The 22,305-nt window shown below is 43.8% G+C and overlaps 1 protein-coding gene across 3 annotated transcripts in view; it reads left to right on the top strand.

The window, feature by feature from the left end:
* The first annotated feature begins 4,335 nt into the window (after positions 1-4,335).
* Positions 4,336-22,305, top strand: part of ERO1B (endoplasmic reticulum oxidoreductase 1 beta) — a 45,004-nt gene continuing 27,034 nt past the window's right edge. For 2 of the 3 annotated variants that reach the window (XM_032491906.1, XM_032491909.1), the window contains exons 1-5: positions 4,336-4,647; positions 10,389-10,508; positions 16,640-16,723; positions 19,806-19,847; positions 21,387-21,469. In XM_032491906.1, the coding sequence (XP_032347797.1) occupies positions 4,546-4,647; positions 10,389-10,508; positions 16,640-16,723; positions 19,806-19,847; positions 21,387-21,469 (431 nt within the window). In that variant the 5' untranslated portion in view covers positions 4,336-4,545. The remainder of the gene's footprint in view (positions 4,648-10,388; positions 10,509-16,639; positions 16,724-19,805; positions 19,848-21,386; positions 21,470-22,305) is intronic. The other variant, XM_032491908.1, reaches the window with a different exon arrangement.

The raw sequence follows: 22,305 nt of genomic DNA, 5'->3' as shown, positions 1-22,305 counted from the left end.
ATCCACTTTTAAAAAAATTGCTGTGGCCAGCTGTTAACACAGTGGGACTGTCTACAAATACAGTTGTTTAAACACAACAGATTACCATTATGTAGCAGGCTCATTAATCACTTTTCAGCTCGCTATCAGGGGTGAAAATTACTGGTGTTATTAAATTTCCACCCCATTACCTTGACTTTTACTTAGAACCATCCATCAATGATTTCCTCCTTCATTAGAAGTCACAAGTTAACCAAGCCAAAAAAAAAAAAAAAAAAAAAAAAAACCCATCAAAGAAACACCATTTGATGGTATCTTGGAAATGTAAATACTCAGTGCAATTTCATTAATTCACAAGGTCTGTTAAGCATTCTAGTAATCTACTCAAGACAATTCTCAAGCCTTTGCTTCCACAACCATTAGCTGTAGACATTTCAACCAGTGCTTGCGGAAAAAAAAACAACTCTTGAAGTCATAGATTTCCAGTAATTGGTCTCAACTGGTCCTATGACAGGTCTGTAACTCCCTCAGTTTTTTTTTTTTTTTTTATGGTCCCCCAATACACCTCTGTTTAAGGAACTGTAATCTGTTGCCTTAATGAAAGGCTGAAAGTTCCATCGTATTGCCTCTCCCAGCAATGCTCTGGTCCAGCGAAGCCCATGCCCAGCTGTCCACGGGAGATGTTTAGGGACACCACACTCAGGATCGGTCCTGAGACAGATGCCTTCTAAGATCAGTGAAGACCCTAAGTAACATTAACCAGTTAATCAACAAATATATCTCAACTGCTGTTCGTGGGAACTGAGATGGCCATTAAAGAGAGGATGGTGTCAGGAGATGGCGTCCTCCAGAACTTGGCACTTGCATGTCTGCAATCACATACGCACAGGAAAGGCAAACTCCTGAAACAGAGCAGCAGATTGCTGGTGCCAAGTGAATGCGGTGGATGGGAACCGCCGTAGCCCCTGGATGACTCACTCCAGGCTATGGGGATGAGAGAATTAGCCCATCCTCTCAGAGAGGAAGGGAGATAATGGAGTGGAAAGTAGGCAAGGGAAACAAAGGGACATAATGTGTGCTTTTTGGTGTTCTGCTCTCAGGCCATCTGTGATGATTTAGTGAATGTGTGAATACATGCTGAGGTTAAAAAAGACAACGTTAAAGTGCAAATTGAGTATCTGAATAAAACCATGACGTCCAGAATGGAACATCTGTCACTTTTTTTCTGACCAGCATCCCTTTTCCTTCTATCAATGACTGAAGGTAGTAGCACTCACTGTTCATTTGTGCAATTACTTCTTACTCATTTCATGTAGTCTTGTGGGGTTGTCAATCAAAGAGCTTGCTTCCTCCCCCCCAAGCTAGACTCTAGAAGAAATTTGAATTTTGATTCTAGGGACAAGGACTAAAAGCAATTGGAATTGAGTAATCCAATGGCAGTATTCTAGGTAAGATTCTCCTGGGAGCCCCCGAATGCTGTCCTGATTCTTGCCTTTCCAGAGGTGTGAGCGGTGAACTCTGCCTTGGTACTATAAGCTATTCCACATTTTAAAAATTTGCTATGATTTAAAAAAAAATTTAGCTAGAGCTGATTTTTGTGGCTGGCAACCAAAGGGAATTAGGGCATGCACTTTACTTCTTCTGTGACAATTTCCAAGCATAGTATTAGGGATGGAGAGGTTCAACCTGCACGTGCCCATGGAACTCTGCAGAAAGCAGAGTGACACCACCACACCTCTCAGAGTGCTGGCTTCCGTGCAGCTGATGTTGGGGAACGTGAAGGTCAAAAGTAAGGCCAGGGTGAGAGAACCAAGCAGAGGGCAGTCTGTTCACAAACCCCTCGTAACACTGGTAACAATGAACACTAACACAGATTGCAACAGACATCGCTGTGAGTGAGTCTGGGTAGTCCGTACCTCATGACAAATGCTGCGATTTCCAATTTCACTCACCAAGGAAAAATCCTATTCACCCCCAAAGGTTGGGTCAGGCTTCTGAGCTGGAAATGAGGAGGGGGTACCACTGTTACTGTTACTTTCTGGCTTAGGGAACTGAGAGGACAAAACCTATCCAACCCCTGCACTGGAGTTCTCTCCCTGCTTTCCCCTTTTCATCAACTGACCACTCAAATTGTTCTTCAACGACAAATCCAGAAGAGCCTGAACTACAGGCTGTGGATCCTGCCCTTGATATCACAAGCCCGAGAGGACCTGAGAGTAAAGGTCCATCAAACGACCTGAGATTTTACAAGAAAATTTATAATGCACTCTTTTTGACAAGAACAAAAAAATTTCCAATATTTTTTATAACGTCATCCCAGGAAGTAGGTGTTACCAGTGACATCAAATGCAGTACCGAGACGAGGAATCTTAAGAAAAGTCCACTGGATTTCACGAGAGAAAAGCTTTAGCAGGCTGATGGCAACAGAGTACAGTTATATGGGGGAAATGGGAAGATAGAAGAGGGAGGTTTGGCAAAGAAAAGAAGAGGAGAGATGGAAAAGTAGTTGGAAGAATCAAGTTAAAACTCTTATTGGTTTTTTTAATTGTTGTTCAAAGCTTTTAAAAAACTGTTTATTTTTAATTCTTATTTTTTTTATTGAAGTGCAGTTGATTTGCAATGTTAGTTTCAGGCATGCAGCAAAGTGATTCAGTTATAAATATATATATATATATATATATATATATATTTTTTTTTTTTTTCAGATTCTTTTCCATGACAGCCCATTACAAGGATCTTTATGTTTTTAAGCTAGGATAAGAGCTAAACACGAGTGGAGGCAGAAGAGAAAGTGTTGCTGAAGAGAAAAAGGCCAGACAAGGCTGGCTTCTGGGCATGCGACCTGTGTTTAGAAGGGCCCTGCACCTGGTTTAATGCTCTGCTGTCACTGTCCTGAAATTCTTCATATTTTTTGAGCCAGGACTCGGCATTTTCATTTTGTACTTGGCCCAGCCAGTTATGAAAGTGCTTCAAAAGGTATAAAGCATTATGTGTAGGCTGACTAATGCCCCTACAAAGATGCCCATGCCCTTGTCCCCAGAACCTGTAAGTATGTTACCCTATATGGCAAAAAGGACTTTGCAGATGTGATTAAGTTAAGGGCTTTGAGTTGGGGAGATTATTCTGGATTACCCGGCAGGCCCAATGTAATCACAAGGGTCTTTACAAGAGGGAGGCAGTGGAGTTAGGGTTGGTAAGAGGAGGCATGTGACAATAGAAAACAGGGAGTGAAATGGGACAATGTGATGCCAGGTCATGAGCTAAAGAATACAGGTGGCCTCTAGAAGCTGGAAAAGGCAAGGAAACATACTGTCCCCTAAAGACACCCTCTAGAAAGAGTGCAGCCCTGCTCGTCCAATTTGGACTTATGACTCTCAGAACGGTAAGATAATACATTCGTCTTGAGCCTGTGGTAATCTGTTACAGAGGCGATGGGAAGCTAATACCCACTACATAAATGTACGGTGATGTATATACGCGTTCACTAGAAATCAAGGATATTAATAAAACTAACAGCACCTATCATTTGGTGAACATTTCTTGTGTGCCAGGCATCATATGAAGAAGCCCTTTATGGATATAATATTACGTAAGCCTAGAACGATGCTAGAGGTGGGTATTACTGTATTTACTTTACAGACGGGCAAACTGAGGCTCAGAGAGGTGAAGTAACTTGTGCAAAGCCACATAACATACTACAATGTTTTAGAGGTGGGAGTTGAACCCAGTCCATGATCACTCGCAATTTTTCTGTGGGTTCATCTCCATCCCTTATTATATTATACACTCGGGTTTACTCCGATTCTTTAACGTGCACGGTGTTTGTGCGTGTCCACAGGAGTGGAGGCAGGACGGGGCGAGCATGACACCCACGACTGGGGCATGGAAGGCGAAAAGGGCGCCGGAGCCACGTCCACAGGGGCAGGGGCTTCCGCAGGCACCCACAGCGGATGTGAGTGTGGCTCCAAAAGAGTGAGCGACACAAAAAAAGCGCCTGAGCTGGGAAGCCGAAGGCCTTCGCCGTTGGTTGCTCGCCCGCGTGGGTACCGGACGCATCCCGGAGGCTGCGGCCGCGCGGCGTGCAGGGACGCGACACAGGAGGCCCCGCCCCGTTTCCAGGAGCAACTGCGGGTGGGAAGAGGGGAGGAGGAGGGGCCCCCACCACTCCCCTTGTTTTGGAGGCCGGCGTGGTCCCGCGTCATTGGCCGCCGCGGAGCCCGAGGCCCGGGGAGGAGGAGCAGCACCCCCGGTTGCTGTGCCCGGCCCCCTCCCGGCCCCGCCTTCCGGCCCGAGGCGCCCCCGCCTCGCGGACTACAACTCCCACAATGCCCCGCGCTCTGGGGGCGGGGCCGGGCGCTGGGAAGCCGGGGGCGGGGTCGCCCGTGGGATGAGGTGGGGGCGCGCGGCTCTCCAGCGTCGCTCACCGCTGCCGGGAGAGCGTCCCCATCTCCGGACGGCGAGCGGCCCCTGACCCGGAGTCTCTCAGCCTCCGGGAGGCGTCCCCTCGGGTCGTCGCCCGGGCCGCCCGCCGCTCCCCGGCCGGCCGCGGCGTGGGGGGAGGTCAGCATGAGCCGGGGGGCCCGGCGGGGCGGCGCGGGGCAGGGGGCGGCGGCCGCAGTGCAGCTGCTGGTCACCCTGAGCTTCCTCCCGAGCGTCGTCGAGGCCCAGGTGAGCCCGAGCGCTGGCGCGGCGGGGCGCCGGCCGAGCGGGCCGCGCTGAGGCGGGCGTGGGGGTCGCCCCGAGGGGCTTGTGGCGGCGGGGAGGCCGGGGGCCGGACACCTGACGGCCAAGCCCGCGGAGCGCCTGCCGGGGGCGGGGATGGCGGCGCGCGCGGCTCCCGGCGTGACTGGGGAGGCCGGGGACGGCCGCCGAGGTGTCGTCGTCTCTGTCCCCGGCTGTTTGAGCGGCTGAGACCGGGGCGGGGGGTGGGACGGCAGGAGGACGTCCGCGGCTGTCGTGGGGAGAGCACGCGCGCGGACGGCGGCGCCCACCCCGCGAGACGGGAGGGGAGGGCGGGACGCCCGGCCCGCGAAGGCGACACTTAACTTCCCGGAATTGCGGATCGAGAGTCCCTCGGCTTTTCCCCCGTCCCTGGCCCGGGAGCGCTGTTCTTTCACTCAGCTGGGACTCTGCTCGGCGGCATTGCCAGGGGAGTCCGGTTACGACCCTAGGGGTCTGTGTCTGGCCTCGCGAGTCCAGCAGCAGTGAGGCGACGGCTGATAAATCAGAGTTTGAGCGTGTCTTTGTGAGACGTATCTTAACAAGTTTCTCAAGATGCTGGAAATCGCGGGGGAAGCGGACCAGAGCCTTTTGCCTGAAGAGAGGTGTTTGCTTCCTTTTTTACTCAGTAGACCGCGGCCAGGTGCTGTCTTGTCTGCACCTGCTGCAAAGTGGCAAAACTGCTAAGAGCGAAAAAAACATAAAAAGATGTCCCAGGTGGCCCGATAATGAGGGCAGATGTCGTTTGAAGCAATTAATGCTGATTGTTAAGAAAAACTGAAGGTAACCCTGGGTGTAATCATGTAAACATGTTTTTCTAACTTTACTCAGACACTTTTGACACTTTTGTCAGAGTGTTACGGTGTTCTGAATCGAATCTCAGGATGCCTGAATCTTAAATTTATGTCCCTGTTCAAATGTTTTTTAAGTGAATGATTCGATAAAAGGGAGAAGCTTTTGGTTTTGGTTTTTTGGGAGCGTGTTAAAAATGCAGATTCTTTGGCCCCATTACCGGATGTTCTGATACAGTGGATCTGGATGTGGTCCAGGAGTATCAGCATTGTAAAACAGCCTTGCAAGTAACAAACGCAGTTATCCCTTCAACTGTCTTTAACTCCACTTGAAAACACAGGAACAGTGGCAATCTGGGCATATCTACCAGACTTATGAAAAGTATATTTTCCAAATTGTCTTTGGCAAAATTATTTTCTAGTTATTAATGGGCTGTTTCTTTTTTAGTAGAATTTACATTTAGATGTTTTTCTAAAATGAGAGTTTTCTCTTTTTTTTTCATTTTTTTTATTATGTAGCATATATCAATTGTATACTGTATCACCAGTGTAGAAGCTTCACTTTAGGCTCCTATCACTAATTTTGTATACTAATGTCTTATAATTGCCTGTGTACTTTAAATTTTATTATATCCAAATGAATATGTGTAATTTAAATTTATGTCCAAATGAACATATACATATATATAGTTCAGCAGTTAAAGATTTGGCATATTCAAAGTAGCATTGTGCCAAACTGTCCTCAAAAATGAATACATTCGGTTTTTGTTTCCAGTGGTACTTTCTAATCATAGTGTTTGATCACATTTTAGATCTTACTGTAATTTGTAACGTTTAGATATACATTATCATTTTATTTGACGCACCTGTGGGGCTGTTGAGGCAACCGACTTTCAAAGAGTTACATGATTAGTTTCACACTTGTTACGTAAGTGAGCAAGATTTAACTGGAGACCAGTAGGCCTCTTTCTGTTCTATACAGTGCAACTCACTGTGCTTGCTTCTGTGCGGTACAGAAATAAAGCAGAAGGAAACCCAGGAAAATAAAAAAGTGGAACTAAGCCAGTTTTTCACTTCTCTTTTGTATACTAAATTGGAAGAAAAAACAGTAAAGAATGAAAGAAGTCGTACTTTTATTGACAAGAAATCATTTAAGGAGATGAGTATATTGAATATTATCTTTTTACATTTAAAGCATAAAGTCATTTGCGAGCACATAAAATGATAGGCATTTGTACATCTCACACCCTGTTTATCAATGATATGCAAATATGCTTTGTAGTACGGCAAAACACTAGGAACTAAAAACACCGCGCACAAGTGCTCTAACAAGCTTCCTGTAGAGAAGTAATTCCAGTGACATATATTTTTTAAGTCTTTCTGAATGCATTTCTGAGATGGCATTAAATCATAGAATGCATAAAGCCCCCTCAAGATGGAGAGCCAGAACCTTGAGACTCAAACGGTGCTGCTTCACTCCCGTTACCCTGAGGATTTCCCCCAGACCCTGGGGACCTTGAGCTTCTGCTTTAACAACCATGTGGAGTGGAGGAGAGAGGACATAAAGCCTTTGTCTGCCCAAAGAGGGGACAATGAAAGGCCCCACAGTAAAAGCGGAACTCCAAAGGGCTACATGTTCAGTGTAAGGAGAAATGAAACCCACCACAAGTAAGGGGAGAGTAAAGAAACTAAGGGAGGAAAACTGCCTTGAGAATTTGTAACCACGAGCCAGCCCTTATACGGGCCAAATTCATGCCTCCTGTGCTGGGAAGAGCTTCGAGGGCAAAATTTAATTTATAGCAGCCTCAGGTTGGTACGCTCCTAGTTTACTGGTAAAAGCAAATACCCATCCCCGCTGTAGGAATTTGTTTTCAACCCAGGCCCTAAAGAATTCTTGAAGATAAAGTGCCAAGCAGAATAAGCTAACAGTCAAAAAAAAAAAAAAAAAAAATCGCGAACCCCACAAGGCACCGTGAATGAGGTATTAGAAGTGTAGACTACAGAAACAGACCTGTCCAGACTTTAGATTTTGAAAACATAAGGCATAATTTAAAATTACTATGTTTAATGTGTTTAAATAAAAAGATACTCAGAAATATGAAATAGAACAAGAGCTTTTAAAGAGTGACCAAATGATTAAAGCGTCGTGAAATAGGAGTTCTAGAAATGAAATTAACAACTCAATGGATGAACTACATAGCTGATTATACCCAGCAGGAAAAAATGATTATTGAATTAGACAACCGCTTTATGTCCTTTTCTTTCTACTTAATCCTCTAGCACCTCTTCTCCATGCTCGCGCTTAGCTTCATACTTGACCAAGTTAGAGTAATCCCGTCTGTCCACCTGCTAGTCTCTGCCGCGTGTATTTTGGCTTGGGCTGCATACCTGTGTATGAACTGTCTGTACTCTTAGCAAAGGCCAGTCCCTCTGCTTGTTAGGGCTCGAGCAAAACTTCCCTTTCTCTCTTGGATCACCAATTTTTCCTTTTCTGATGGACTGTTACTGTCATCATAAAACGTGCTGTTAATTCTACTATTTTAAAGTCCCCTTTTGACACACTCATCTCTTCTGACTCTGCTCCATTTTTTTGTTCCCCTGTATAGAAAAACTCCTCAAGAGAAGTATCTTTCTCTTCCCTATTCTGGTCATTCAGCCCATTCCAGCCTGCTACTTGCCCTGACCACTCCTCTGAAACTGTTCTTGTCAAGGTCACTAATGTCTTCCTTGCTGCTAAAGCCAATAGTTTGGTGAAGCTAAGGTTTAAAAACTATGGGCAGATTTTTCCCACAGCTCATCACTCTCCTTTAAACTCCTTTTTTTTTTTTTTTTTTGGCTTCTTGGGATACTCTACGGCTCTGGCACCCTTCCTGTCTTCCTGCAGGGCAGTCTTTCTTAGTATCCTTTGCTTGATCCTCCTCTTCCCCTGACCGCTGATCACTTGAACCTCAGGGTTCAAATCTTGTCTCTTTCCTCTCTCTATCCTGGTCATCTCATTTAGTCTCTTGGCTGAAATACCGTCTACATAACTGACTCTCAAAATCTCCAGACTAGGATTCTCAGCTCTAGATCCACATGTCCAACTACTTTTTCAATGTCTCTATTAATTACCTGGATAATTAAGAGATACCTCACACTTGATGTATCAGGAACCAAATTCCTGATTTTCACCCCATTGGATCTGCTCTTCCCACAGTCGCTGCCCCTGAGTCACATGCAGCAGCCCGGCTGACCTCCGTGTTGTTCTGGAACACAGCAAGTGTATCTTTGCACTGAGGCCCTTGTGCCAGCAGTTTCCTCTGCCTGGCACACTCTTCTCATGGATTCATATGGTTGGCTTGCTCACTTTCTTAGGTTTCTGCTGAAGTGTCACCTTATCTGCTGTGTCCACTTACCTGAATGGTCCTCTTGCCCGACCATACGGTATAAAAGATAAACGCTTCCTCCTCGCCTTGTGCTCTGTGGTCCTTTTAGCCTCCACTTAAAACTCTGCAGTGGCTTCCTCTCTCACTCAGTGTGGTGTAGTACAAAGTATATTTGGTCTTTGTCCTCTATTCCTGGCAACCCTTGGAATTTCCTGAGTAATCGGAGTGCCCCTTTCAGTCACGCCTGAGTTGCCTTAGGTGGGAACCCCTAGATAGCTTCAGGATGAGCCTGGTCCAGGAGGGCCAAGTGCTTAGAGGTGTGGAACTTCCAGCCCCACCCTTTGACCTCTGGGATTGGGAGAGGGGTGCTGTAGGCTGAGCTCTGCAAAAACTCTTTAAAACAGTGAGATCTGATTAGCTTCCAGGTGGTGAACACGTGGACTCGCTGTGGGGCAGCTCAGGGATGTGGAAGCTCTGCACTTGGGCCTCCCAGGACCCTGCCCTGTGCCTGCCTTCCGTTTGGCTGTTTCTGAGTTGTATCCTTTGCAATAAACCAGTCAGTGTGAGGAAGGTGTTTTCCTGAGTTGTATGAGCCATTCTAGCAAATCATAAAACTTGGGAAGGAAGTTGGGGAACCCCTGTTTGTAGCATGTTCATGAGTCCCATTTTTAAATTCAGCTGAGGAATGCTTTATGGAGTTTTTGGATCCTGAACTCACTTTGTAAATATCATTTTCTCCAATTTATTGGATAAAAGCATATATTTTATTAAAAAACTTTTTGGATGGGGAGATAATTAGGTTTGTTTATTTTTAGTGGAGGTACTGGGAATTGAACCCAGGGCCTCATGCAAGAGCATGTATTTTAAAGTGCAGTAGACTTGGGAGTAAGTGTCATCTCTGCTTTGGAAAAATTATTTTATCCTTGCAAAGCCTTAATTTCCTTGTATGTAAAATAAGGATAATAATACCACTTCATAGGGTATTTTAAGAATACATGAGTTAACACATGTAATGCTGTTAGCATTATGCCTGTCACACGAGTGTTCCACAAGTGGCGGTCTGAAAGAAAGTTACTACAGCAGTATTATTACAGCCTGTGCTTTCTAGGTAAGTCTTGGAAGAAACTGCCTTAGCATTTCCACGACTATTTGGATTTTATATATGTTTAGGCAAAGGAGAGAGCATTCAGTATCTTTCTTTTTGACCTCTAGCCAAGAATGTTTAGTCCTTCACCATGGGTATATCGACTCCTACTGTTGCTTTTTATTTAGTTGACCTTTGTAAAAAGTGGCTGCTTTACATTTCAATCAGCAAATACTAGCTCAGTTGAATGAATAATTTTATCTTTTTTTTTTTCAGATGGAAATACTGGGGGTTGAACCCAGGACCTCGTGCAAGCTAAGCACACACTCTGCCACTGAGCTGTACCCCCTCCATAATTTATCTTTTTATATAATGGAACAGATTTGTTAAGGTTGAAACGTCAGTCATTTACATCATTTCAATTATATGTACACGTATTTTTCCCCCTAGGTCACCGGAGTCCTGGATGATTGCTTGTGTGATGTTGATAGCATCGATAACTTCAACACCTTCAAAATCTTCCCCAAAATAAAAAAGCTGCAAGAACGAGACTATTTCCGTTATTACAAGGTATGATCATCATTTGATTCCACTGGTATTGAAGATTCTTATTTAGCTGTCCACAGGTGTGCTTTTTATGACTCTCCTGAAAACAGGTTTTGAGTCTTCACAGCGCCCTGTGTTTATCCTTTATTGTTGGAATGTATTAAGAAAAGTAGTGAAAATCTATTAATCTTTTTGAACACTAGGAATCTGAGCCCCCTTCCTGTGTTTGGGGAACTTCTCATTGCTCAGTTCGGGTTCTGAGGCAGTGACCCCTCCTGCTACAGAGGTAGAGATGCCCAGGGCCCCTCTCCTCCGCCTCCCCTGTAGGTTAGGTGCTGTCCATAGACACTCCTGCCCAGCTGTGAGGTGTGCTGCTGGCAGTGTCGTGTGCTGTCCCCTCAGCCGTGCAGAGTCCCACTGCATTTGAACTGGCTGGCTCGCCGGGCGGGGCGGCACACCAGCCCCAGGGATGGAGGCAGCGCGCCGTGCACAGGAAGATGCAGCCTTGGTTCCGGAGCCTGGTGGTCTACTCCAGACCTCTGCAGAGTAACCGGCGCCAGCGACAGTGCAAACGCAAAAGAGCAGTGGGGTAAAAGCTGCCCTTGTGCTTTGCCCGTCTGGTCCTGCTCCAGTATTCAGTTGGGTTTATAATTTCTTTGATTTTCCTTTTTAGTGTATTTTAAAAATTGAGCATGGTTTTCTTTTTTATCATGAGTTTGTATAGGTTATCTTAGTCCTTTAAATAGTTTTGAGGGTTAAAAAATGCATTATTTTGGCAGTCTTAAGTTGTGCAGAAAGGTAACAAATTAGAGACCTAAAGACTGGGAACTCACCCCCTTTCCCCATCAGCACCAGGAATATACAAAAAGTGAATGTTTCTCCTCTGTACGAGATCCTTTGGGAATGCAGATTCCATAAACTTATTTGAAAAAGAAATCTATGCCTAAGCAAACTATTGACTATTATTCTAGACATTTTACTTACAAATAACAAAGGTTAGAATACCTTCTTTTGACTCCCACCTCTGAATCTGTATAAATCTATCTGCGCTTGTAGCTGCTTGCTTTCTGCTGCTAGGCTTAACCATATGAAGTTGTTGCTTTTAGAGGTCAGAATAGTTGAATACTGCCATTTGCTTATGATTCTGTCTAGGGCTGTGAAGGACCGCTCCTTCTGTCCCAGATTGTCCCTTCATGGGACGTCTCCGTCATGTCTCCGCTCACTGTGTCCTAGCCCTCACCCTCCCGCTCCTCCCTTGTGGGGCTGTATCTTCTTTTGCTGTATTCCCACAGGTCTGGTCAGTAGTAGACACTCAAATATTTTGAGTAAATGAATTAATATCTCATTTAATCTTTACACAGATATTCTGTCAGGCCAGTATTGCCCACATTTTACAAGTGAAGAAACAAATGGTTTAGGTGTCCTAAGGTAGGGCACTTTTGTTGCCTTAACAAAGAAAACAAGTTTTATTAAGAAAAGGTGTGGAGCAGCTCACAAAATTGAAAGATAAGCTGAAGAAGCATGTCTCAGAAAATACAGAAATTAGAGCAGGAACTAATGGTCATTCTCTTTACGATACCACCAAAATTTTGGATCAGATTAGCCATTTTCCCAATTTTTTACATTATACAGGAGTCAGATTTCTGAGAGAAAGGGTCTAATTCGTCTAAGTAAGGTCATGTCACTCCAGCCCTTGACCAAAAGATTGAAAGACAAATCTTGTCTACATTTGCATATTTGCATGTTATTTCTCAGGAAAATTAGGGGATGTTACGTAAGGAGGAAAAATGAAAGTTGGATAGGTAGAAATAACAATGTGGCCCTCGGCTAGCTGACGTACAGTTCCTCTTTATACGTGCAATTTAAAAAATGCTCTCACCAACATAATGAAACTGCTCTGTATATAACCAGAATACACTTACACTCTCTCCCAAAGGGGAGGGGAGTAGAGAGCAGTGATCTAGCTCATGCATCCAGCACCGAGCCTCGGGTGTGTGGGTGGTAGCTCCTCCTCTTCTAGTTCTGTCAACCTGTGAATTAAACAAAAAGGAAATCTAACCACCAGCAGTGCATTCTACATACAAAGGTGGCAGGAAAGGAAAGCTAAGAGAAGAGGTTAATTTTAAACACACACACTTGCTAAGATTCAGTCAGCAAGGACACACAGGTAGAAGCCATAGTCTACCTCTGTCGGCTGGCCAGTCGGCTGCTCTGGCTGGTGTGTATATTTTCTCTCTTGTACGGTCCGTTCCATTCCTTTATTTGTCAGGTATTTATGGAGTGATCACTTTGTAGCAGAGTATGTTCTAGGTGCTGTGAATACAACAGTGAATAAGACAGAAACTCTGATCTCATGAAACTTATTATGATTAGAGCAACAAACAATAAACAAGTAAATAATAATGTATAATTTCCTATGATTATAAGGTAAGTGCTATGGGGAAAAAGCTAAGCAGGAGACAGAATGATGGGGGTGGGAGAGGTCGGCTGCCCAATTTTAAAGAAGGAGGTCTTCCTGCTGTGCCATCTGAGCAAAGAGCTACCTAATGTAAAAGAGTGAGCCTGAAAGACCTGGGGGGGGGGGGCGTTCCGGCCGATGCGAAGGCGTGGAGTGTTGGGAGGCCGGTAGAGCTGGAAGGACGCGGACCAGAGCGTTGGAGGGGTAGTAGGGGCTGGACTTAGGAAATTAGAGGTTGATGGATTTTAAGAGTGATAAGAAGCTACTGGAGGAATTTGTACAAAACAGACTGAAAGGGTGTGAGACAGGAAATAGAGAAACCGGACAGGAGGCCGTGGCAGCAGTCCAGATGAAAGATGCTAAGGGTTTGGGATAGAAGAGTCGGTGGAAGAGGTGAAAAATGATCAAGTTAGTGTCATGTATGAAGGGTAACAAGCAGGCTCTTCTGATGGATTGAATGTAAGGCGTGAGGGTAGAAGTGAAATCAAAGGTGATACGTACATTTTGAGCGAATTATGAAAAAGTATATCATGACCAAGTGGATTTTATTCCAAGAATGCAAGGATGAGGCTTTCAGGGCTTCAGCAAGATTCAACACATGCTCCTGATTTTGTAAAAACATAATAGAGTAAAAATGATGGATACTTCCTTAACATGAGCATTTTGATCCTAGCACATCAGCATTGCAGCGTCTTCTGGGGAAACACTCTATAGAGGAATTCTCCCTTAGGTCAGGAACCATGGTATGGGGGTACTTACTATCTCCTTTACTCTTAGACCGTATTAGCCAGTATAGTCAAACAAGAAAAAACAACCAGTCATACAAATTTTTAAAGAATAAATAAAACTACTTCCATTTATAAATGACAAAAGTAGAGCTAGAAAACACAAAATAATGAAAACAAACAATAAAAAATGCATCAAGATAGGCTCTAAACTTAATATTTAAAAAATCAGTATCTTCGTAAGTACAACAAGCAATGACGAGTTCGAAGATATAATGGAAAAGAAATCCCCATTTACGTTAGCAGAAAAGATAAAACGTATAGGAATAAATGTATCAAGAAATCTAAAACCTGAAAGAAGAAGGCTTCAGAACACTCCTGAAAGACACAAAAGTAGGCTTGGACAAATGGATAGATGTCTTTTGTTGCATAAAGATGTTAATTCTCCTCCATACTGATACATAAAAGTAATGTGACTCCAATAAAAACACCAGTTGGTTTTTTTGGGAGCCAGACAAGTTGTCACAGGGAAGTTCCCTGGGAAGCTGGCTCCGAGGCGGTGGTTAGTGTAGAGAGGGTAATTAGGGGATGCTCTGGGGACTGGCCTCTGGGGAGGGAGGCCATCAGGGCTGGCACAGGGAGGAGTAAAGCTGTGAGAGCCTCAAGGAAACCTCGGGTGGCCCCCCAGAGCTGTCCCCACTTCACGGACAGGTCTGGGCTTTTATATCCCTTCACCTGCCATGGGATGAAGGGCATTGTAGGAAGGGGAGGTGTGACCCTGGGCAGAGTGGCTCTCTAGCTGAGGTTGGCTGCCTGCGACCTTCCCAGGACTGGGGTAAAAGCCCTTTGTTCCTGAAGGTGACCCGAGCAGCATGTGCGCTGTCTCCCGCCGTCCCCTCCTTGCACTGGGTATTAGTTACCTGTTGCTGCATAACAAATAAGCCTAAAATGTAGGAACTTAAAACCACAAGCTGAGAAGGTGGCCTTCAGGGAGGACCTAAAGGGATGAGAGAGCAAGCATGTGGACATCTGGAGAAAGAACATTCCAGGCAGAGGGAGCAGCAAGAGCCAAGCCTGGAGACCACAGTGGGCCTCATGTATCTGAGGAACAACAGGAGGCCTGTGAACGGCCATTAAAGGGACTTGGATTGGAACTGCCCTGATCTCCAGAGGTGGTGTATGTAGGGGGAGAAAAAAGAGCCAAAGGTGATGCCAGGATTTTGGCCTGAAGACCTGAATGACGGAGTTGCCGTTTACTGAGCTGGCAGGAGCGAGCAGAGGGAAGAGCACAGTTTGAGGTGTGTTAATAAGTTGAGGTGCCCACGCATGTCCCCTGAGATGCCACGGAGGCAGTTGGCTTTACAAGCCAGGAGCTCGAGGGCGCCTGCGGTTCCCACCCGTGCCAGGCGGTTTTAAGCTTCTCTGTCTTAGACATCCTGACCCCTCTTTCGCTAGGAAACCTCTAGTCGCACCCAGTTTGCCGAGGAGGCCTTCCCCTTCCTGACACTGCAGGGTTGGAGTTCAGCCAGTCACTATCTGTTTGGCCCCTTCGTCTGTGACGTGGGTATTGCTGTCCTCATCGCTTATGTGCTTATTAAGGTGTCTAGTACATGTTCTAGGCACTGGGATAAAATCACGAACAAGAATCGGCAAAATCCCGACCCTTACAGTGGGGGTCGCAGACAGTAAAAAAGTAAATAAATAATATTCGGGGAGTGATAAATGCTATGAAAAAGTATAGAACTGTGTGGGATGCATAGCAGGCCCTACACTGGGGAGTCCGGTCGGGACACAGCTGCAGTGATGGAGGGGGTGAAGGGGTTGAGCCACAGAAGATCCGGAGGAGGCACCAGCGCAGGCGCAGAGGACGCTGCCAGCCAGGCGGGAGACAGGCAGCAGGTGCTGTGCTCCAGCACGCGGGCCCCGTGCCTGGAGGAGCGGGCTGGGGGCAGGCCACACAGGGCCTGTGGTGCTCGCTGCAGACTTGCCGTTTACTCTGCAGGTGGCGGGAAGCCTCAGGAAGGCTCTGAGCAGGGGTGGTGTGCTCTGGACTATGTTTCAAGGAGGTAGTTACAGCTGCCGTGCAGAGGATAGATGGTAGGAGCAGGAGACGGGCTGCAGTGGACCAGGCAGGGGATAGGTGGTGAGAAGTGAAGAATGCATTGTTTGAAGGGGATGAAAAGGGAGGAAACACAAACAAAACTTTGATTTTGGGCTTGGGCAGTCCATCTGGAAGTCCTATTGAATTACTGTCTTCCCGTTATGTTTAGGATATGAAAATACAGAGTTTTTACTGTGGTAAAATGTCCTGCATGGTCTTGCCTCACTCCACCCTCCTCTGCCTCCCCCTGCCTTCCCCACTGAAAGTCGGTTGCTCAGACCCCGGGATTGTCCCAGCCCTGTCACCTTTCCCCACACGTTGCTGCCCACTCTCCCCCGTCCTAAACACTGCCTCCACAGGGGCCTCCAACACCAGCCCCATTCTTTCTGTCACAAGACTCTGAACTTTCCCTTGTAGCACTTGGCACAATTTGTAATTAAACAAGCATACAAATAGATAATTCTGTCACCCCCAGCACACTGTAAGTTGCAGGGGAAAACGCTTTTCCTGCCTCTCTGTCCCCTAGAGCCCCCCCACCCCAGGGCCTGGGGCGGAGAGGGTGCTCGGGGCACCTGTTTAAGTGCACAGGTGCGTGAGGGACAGCCGGGCTGGAAGGAACAGGTGGTCCTGGAATGCTTCCCGGGTTCTTCAGGTGACCAGCAGGCTTGGACTTTAGTTCTCTTTTGAAGTGTCAGAGCACTGATAGCAGTCATTTATTTTTTAAAATTAGTGTTTTATCTGGGGTGTCTGAGAAGCTTCGGTGGTTGTAACTCCTGCGCTCTGTGCTGCAGGCTGGGGTGCGCGGTGATGCTCGGAGCACTGCAGTGCCGAGCCGCACGCCCACTGTGGCTGACTCCTCCTTTCTCTCCAGGTTAACCTGAAGCGCCCATGTCCCTTCTGGGCAGAAGATGGCCATTGTTCAATAAAAGACTGTCACGTAGAGCCTTGTCCAGAGGTAAAATACATTTTAAAAATAGAGAAATGAAGTGCTTTCTCTTGGACTTTTAGATAAGCATGAAGTCTATATTTTAGGCTAATGTCAATGCATTTGGACTTGTCATAAAATTCGTACGCTTAGCTCTCTCCTTTTGAACCAGATTACTGAATATTTAATCTGCAGTTGCCACCAGAATGGGTTTGAAGACACACTTGTCTCCAGTGGTGTTGGTGACTGGATGTAGAAATATAGTCTCATTCTAAAATGGATGGAAAACTGGAGGCCTGTTCCGGGGCTGGATCCACAGTTGGCTTTACTGAACCTGCATCTTGTTTCATGGGCAGAGACAGTGTAACTGGACCTTAAATTTCAAATTTAGAGTGGGAATTAGAGTGCATAAAGTCAGGAAATTTGAGACTTGAAATTAGGTCTTCACTCCATCTTTTTACGTGGGAAAAAACAAGGGCTCTACTTACTCGTAAGGAGTCCTACATTTTAAACTTTGTTTTTTGACATCTAACATAATTAATTATATTCTTTAAACAGTAATTAGTAATAAGCTTTGTTTTCATTTTACTTTTTGTATCTAATCAGTCTAGTTTTTTGCCTTAAAAACGGGAAAAAAATCTGAACCAATATCCTTCCTAAAGGGGAAATTTTAAAAAATTGTTTACATTTTCTTAAAGGAATAAAATTGTTTTTTAACTTGATAGTTTGAAATAATTTCAGGCCTATAGAAAAATTGCATAAATTCCCATATACTTTTTATCCAGATTCCCAAAATGTTAATGTTTAACAAGTTTGTTTTATTATTCCCTCTATATGTATATACTAATATTTTTATTTTCTGAACCATTTAGGTGTAAGTTACCAATGTGATGATCTTTTACCCTGAGATACTTCAGTATTTCCTTAAAAGCAGAGTTATTAACCACAGCATAATGAGCAAAATCAGGAAATTAACATTTAAATGATACCAGTGTCTACCCTGTAGACCTCAATCACACCTTGCCAGCTGACTTAATGGCGTGCTTTACAACACTAACAGCAGCAGCAACAACAGTTTCTGATCCAGAGTCGTACTTTGTATTTGGATATCATATCTCTTTAGTCTTCTTTTAATCTGGAATAGTCCCTCAGTATTTGTCTTTCGTTGCCTTGACTGTTGGAAAGCTGCCAGACTATTTCCATTGTGGCTGCACCATTTTACATTGCCACTAGCAATGCATGATGGTTCTAGTTTCCCTGCATACTTGTCTACACTGACTACTGTCTTGTCTTTTGCTTTAGCCATCCTTACAAATGCCATCTCATTTTGGTTTTGATTTGCATTTTCCTGAAGGTCAGTAAAATAAAGCATCTTTTCAGGTGCTTACTGGCCATTTGTATATATTCACCAGAGAAATGCCTATTCAAATCCTTCGCCCATTTTAAAATTGAGTTTCCTTTTTATTGCTGAGTTGGGAGAGTTAATTGGCTTTGCACAGTTTATGTTCCCAAGTTGTATTTATGTTAAAATAATCGTTGTCTACAGTGGGTTATCCTTTGTAGTCTGAAATTTCTAATAAGAATAAATGAAAGTATTTATTGTACATAAATCCCCAACATAAGAAATATAACATTTTGTGTATTTTAAAATTTCTGTCTGTTCCCTTCCCATTCTCTTCCCTTTCTTTCTGGAGGTAAAAACTATCCCTTCATGTTGTTTATTTTTTTAAACCTAATGTTTGGGGGAAAATTGACTATACATTTCGTATTGAACCCACACTTGGCTTGATACAGTCTCAATCTGCCTTCTGTAATTCGAAGTCTAATGTAACTTCGAGGCTCACTTAATTTTGTAATTTACAGACTGCTGCTGCTTGTTATTAGCTTTACATTTATCATTACTTCTCATGATTCTTTTTTGTGATTTTTGTTATTCATGAGGATCATCTGTGGTTCCCACCCCAGTATCTCTTGATGGCCTATATTAAGATGTGCTTAAGTCAGGTTATTGCATTTCACATCAAACCTTTTGAAAAGCTGCTGATATTTTGATTTTTAGCATATTTTACTCGTTAGAGGACGTACAGTAGTCAGAGGGCACTTTTTATGGGTGTTTATTCCATATTTTACATTCTGGGTATGATAACTAGCTTCTACGTTTGACTTGAGTTTTTTAGTTTTCTCTCTTCTGCCTCTGTTAGAGGTGGTAGAAATTATTGAAATGATAAAATATTGGTAACATTTTAACTATATGATCTTTTTGTTGGTTGGGGAAAAGTCTCTCATCATTATAATTTACATTATTCAGTCTGACAGGAAAATATTTATTCTGAATGTTGGTTAAATTTTATCTATGAAACACAAACAAAGTAGGAGATTTGATATTGATTTGTTAGCCCATAGATGCAAATGTTGGAAATTAGTCCCCCCTGGGTTGATCAGAGGGTTGATCTGGAATTACCTGCTTTCAGATACGATTTTTGTTTAAGACTGTGTTTGATAAAGCAGTTGTAATAATTGATTGATTTATTAAAGCCCAAAACTAATTAATGGCTTTACAGAAGAGCATTTTGGACCTACATGCAGATCTTCCATTGGTAAACCCTAGATTACATAGATTGGCAAACCCTAGGTTAATCGTATGAACCAGAGAACTTACTCTTGCCTTCTAGTATTGATCCAGAATTGTCCAAACTTTGAATGTCAGCTTGGAGCAGAAATTTAAATTGAGCATACAGATTTCAAATAATTTTGAATTTTTAAAAAGTGGTTTCTGTGGTAAGAAAGTGTATGGAAAAAGTGATTTGAGTCAGTTTTTTTTTTTAACCTGAACGTTATATAAACTATTAATTACTGCTTTGAGAGTCATTAGAGCTGATTTTGACACTTCCTCTGTTTCAGTTTTCTGTAGTATGATTTATAAGTCTGTAAATCGGGATAGCTCTTTACCTTTTCCCTCAGGAGGTAGTACGAAAACAATTTTAATGAATGTGTGTTTTCTCCTCATAGAATAAAACAGCCTTTGAATTAGAGCAATGGCATTAATACTCTGTGAAGAAATCTCAAAAAATATAAACGCCATTTAAAAATGTTTTGTTCTTCTCCTTTTAAGAGTAAAGTTCCAGTTGGAATTAAAGCTGGGGGCGCTAACAAGGTGAGTCGCTCGTCCTCCGTAAACGCGTCCGCTTTGCACGGTGGAACTTGCCCCTCGCCGCCTGACGCGGCTCGCTGGGGGCGGACGCGGTTTGCCGCAGCACGCGGAGCCCCTCGCCTGTGGCGGGCAGTGAGGCGGCGTGTGTCCTCACGGCTGAGTTGCCCAGCTGCTTTGGAAGCACTTGAGTTCCGCTTTCAGAACCCGTGGAAGGGCCGTGGGGAGCTGCGGGGTCCGTCCCCTCGTCCGCGCGTCCCGGCAGGCGTGGGCTGCCCCTCTTCGGTTTCCGCTGTTTTCAGCTGTCTGAACTTGCCGTGTTCAGGGTTATACTGCGTGTCGTGCACAATCACCGAGATGCTCTGAGCGTGGCGCTTCTAAACGGCATGAAGACATTCCTGTCTTAAAGATTGCCCTTTCCCCTTCCGCGCGTGCCATCGTTTACGTTGCCGGTCGTGTGTCTGGAGTTACAGCGTGCTTGTAGTTTTTCACGATTGTGCGTTTGTGATAGAGACCGTCCTACCCTCTCTCCGTTCCCTTCTGTTGTGGCTCATTCTCTTTTACATACTTTTATTTGAGAGCTAAAGTAAGTCAACAAACAGTCTGAGGACACCTGGGCTCCCCTCTGGACTCCCCCCTCCCCGACCCCATCGTATTCTCTCCCCCCGGGAGCTCCCACTTTGCCGAGGCTGGTGTGCGTCCCTCTGTGATAGTCTTGATTTTTATAGTTTATTGTACAGGTGCCCACAAGTAACATACAGATCTTTTATACGACATTTTTAAACATTTAAAACAATACTATATTTTGTATTTCTTCAGGTTAAAACATTTTTTATCAGTTTGTATTTTTACTCAGTATTGTGCTTTTGAAATTTTGTCTCTGCTGATATATGTAGATTTTGCTAATTTTAACAGCTGCAAAATATTCAGATGCATAAATCTTTGTGTAATTGTGCGAACAGCCATTCCTCTGTTGAGGGACAGTTCACTTGTTTTCAGTTGTTTGCTGTTGCAGACGGTGATGCCCTGGCATCCTGTCTTGCTGCACTGTGCACATATGGAAGCTTTCCCCACGTCTGTATTTAGCAGTAAGATTGCTGGGCCCTGGGATGTGCCTGCCTCAACATTAGGAGATGGTACCAGATAACCTTCTAAAGTGATTGTACCTTTTTATTGTTTTTGTTTTTAAATGTTACTCTGAATGTGGATTCACTCGTGGGACTCCTGGCTCATGGATTACTTTCTACAGACCTACATAAATGTTGTCAAATTACTTTCCCAAGAGGGCCTTCTCAGTTCTCATCATCACCACCATCCCAGTGCTGTTGTTTCATTTTTAATGTCTTTGCTTATTTATTAGGTGGAAATTTGTGACACATTTGCATTTGCATTTCTTCGATGTGTTAGGGATTTTGGTAATAGGATATTACCAAAATTATATTTAGTGTATGTCATCATTGACAAATTGACTCTTCTGCTAGTGGGACCCGACATAGAGAAACACAACAGTTATCACTGAACTTACTTTTATGAACTTCCTTTCAGTACTTGAAAGTGGCCAACGCCACCAGAGAACTGGAGGACTGTGAGCAAGCTAGCAAACTGGGAGCAGTTAACAGCACGTTAAGGTAAGTTTTACCTTGACAGTATTAAGAAAATAATCTTTTAGTTTATATGAGAAATCTTCTGACTTTTCTTGTGGTTTTGATTAAACATTATAGTTTCAACTAATTTTTAAAAGGAAAAAGTTATTCTTTATCCTAAATTCCACAATAACTTTGCTTCCTCTTGGCTGATGTGTTCTTAAATTTCTAAATCATCAATAGTGTCTCTGTTAAAAAGGAAAATTTTAGGCAGTTTATCAACTAGCAGGATTTTTAGGTCCATTCTTCCTGATTATTATGGGAAAAGGAACTTGAACCGACAAGTCTTTTCTAAAATAGTAATTCAATCTATATGTTACATTTTGAACGATAAAGGTTACTATTAACTTAACTGTTATATTTCATAGATTTTTTTTCTGTTGACTTTTCTTTATTAGCTCTAAGTATAAGTCTGCTTTTGAGAGCCAACATAAATTATTTGTAAGTGGTCTCAGATTATGCAGTATAAAATGACTGAGTAGATCTGTAGTTGTGAGTGGAAATGGAATATTATAGAAATTCTTTTGATTTACCTGTTTAGATTTGTATTTATGTACTATAATTGTTAAAGACTTAAGTTAGCAATTTTATTTATCTTTTCATTGATGAAAAATTCTAGTACAGCAAAGTAGAAAGGATGATATAATAAAGACCCAAATATCCTCTACTCCAAATGAACAAATCTTAACATCTTCTACCATGTTTTGAAGAAGAGAAATGTCACAGACAAATTTGAAATCCCCCATGTTTATTCCCCAGTTCTGTTTTCTTCCCTTTTTTCTTAGAGGTAACTGAATTTGGTATGTATCGAGTCCATGTTT

Source organism: Camelus ferus, chromosome 11, assembly GCF_009834535.1.
Source record: "Camelus ferus isolate YT-003-E chromosome 11, BCGSAC_Cfer_1.0, whole genome shotgun sequence".
NCBI classification, from domain to species: Eukaryota; Metazoa; Chordata; class Mammalia; order Artiodactyla; family Camelidae; genus Camelus; species Camelus ferus.
Note: the sequence above shows the minus strand (reverse complement) of the source record. Positions and strands in the feature narration are given on the sequence as shown.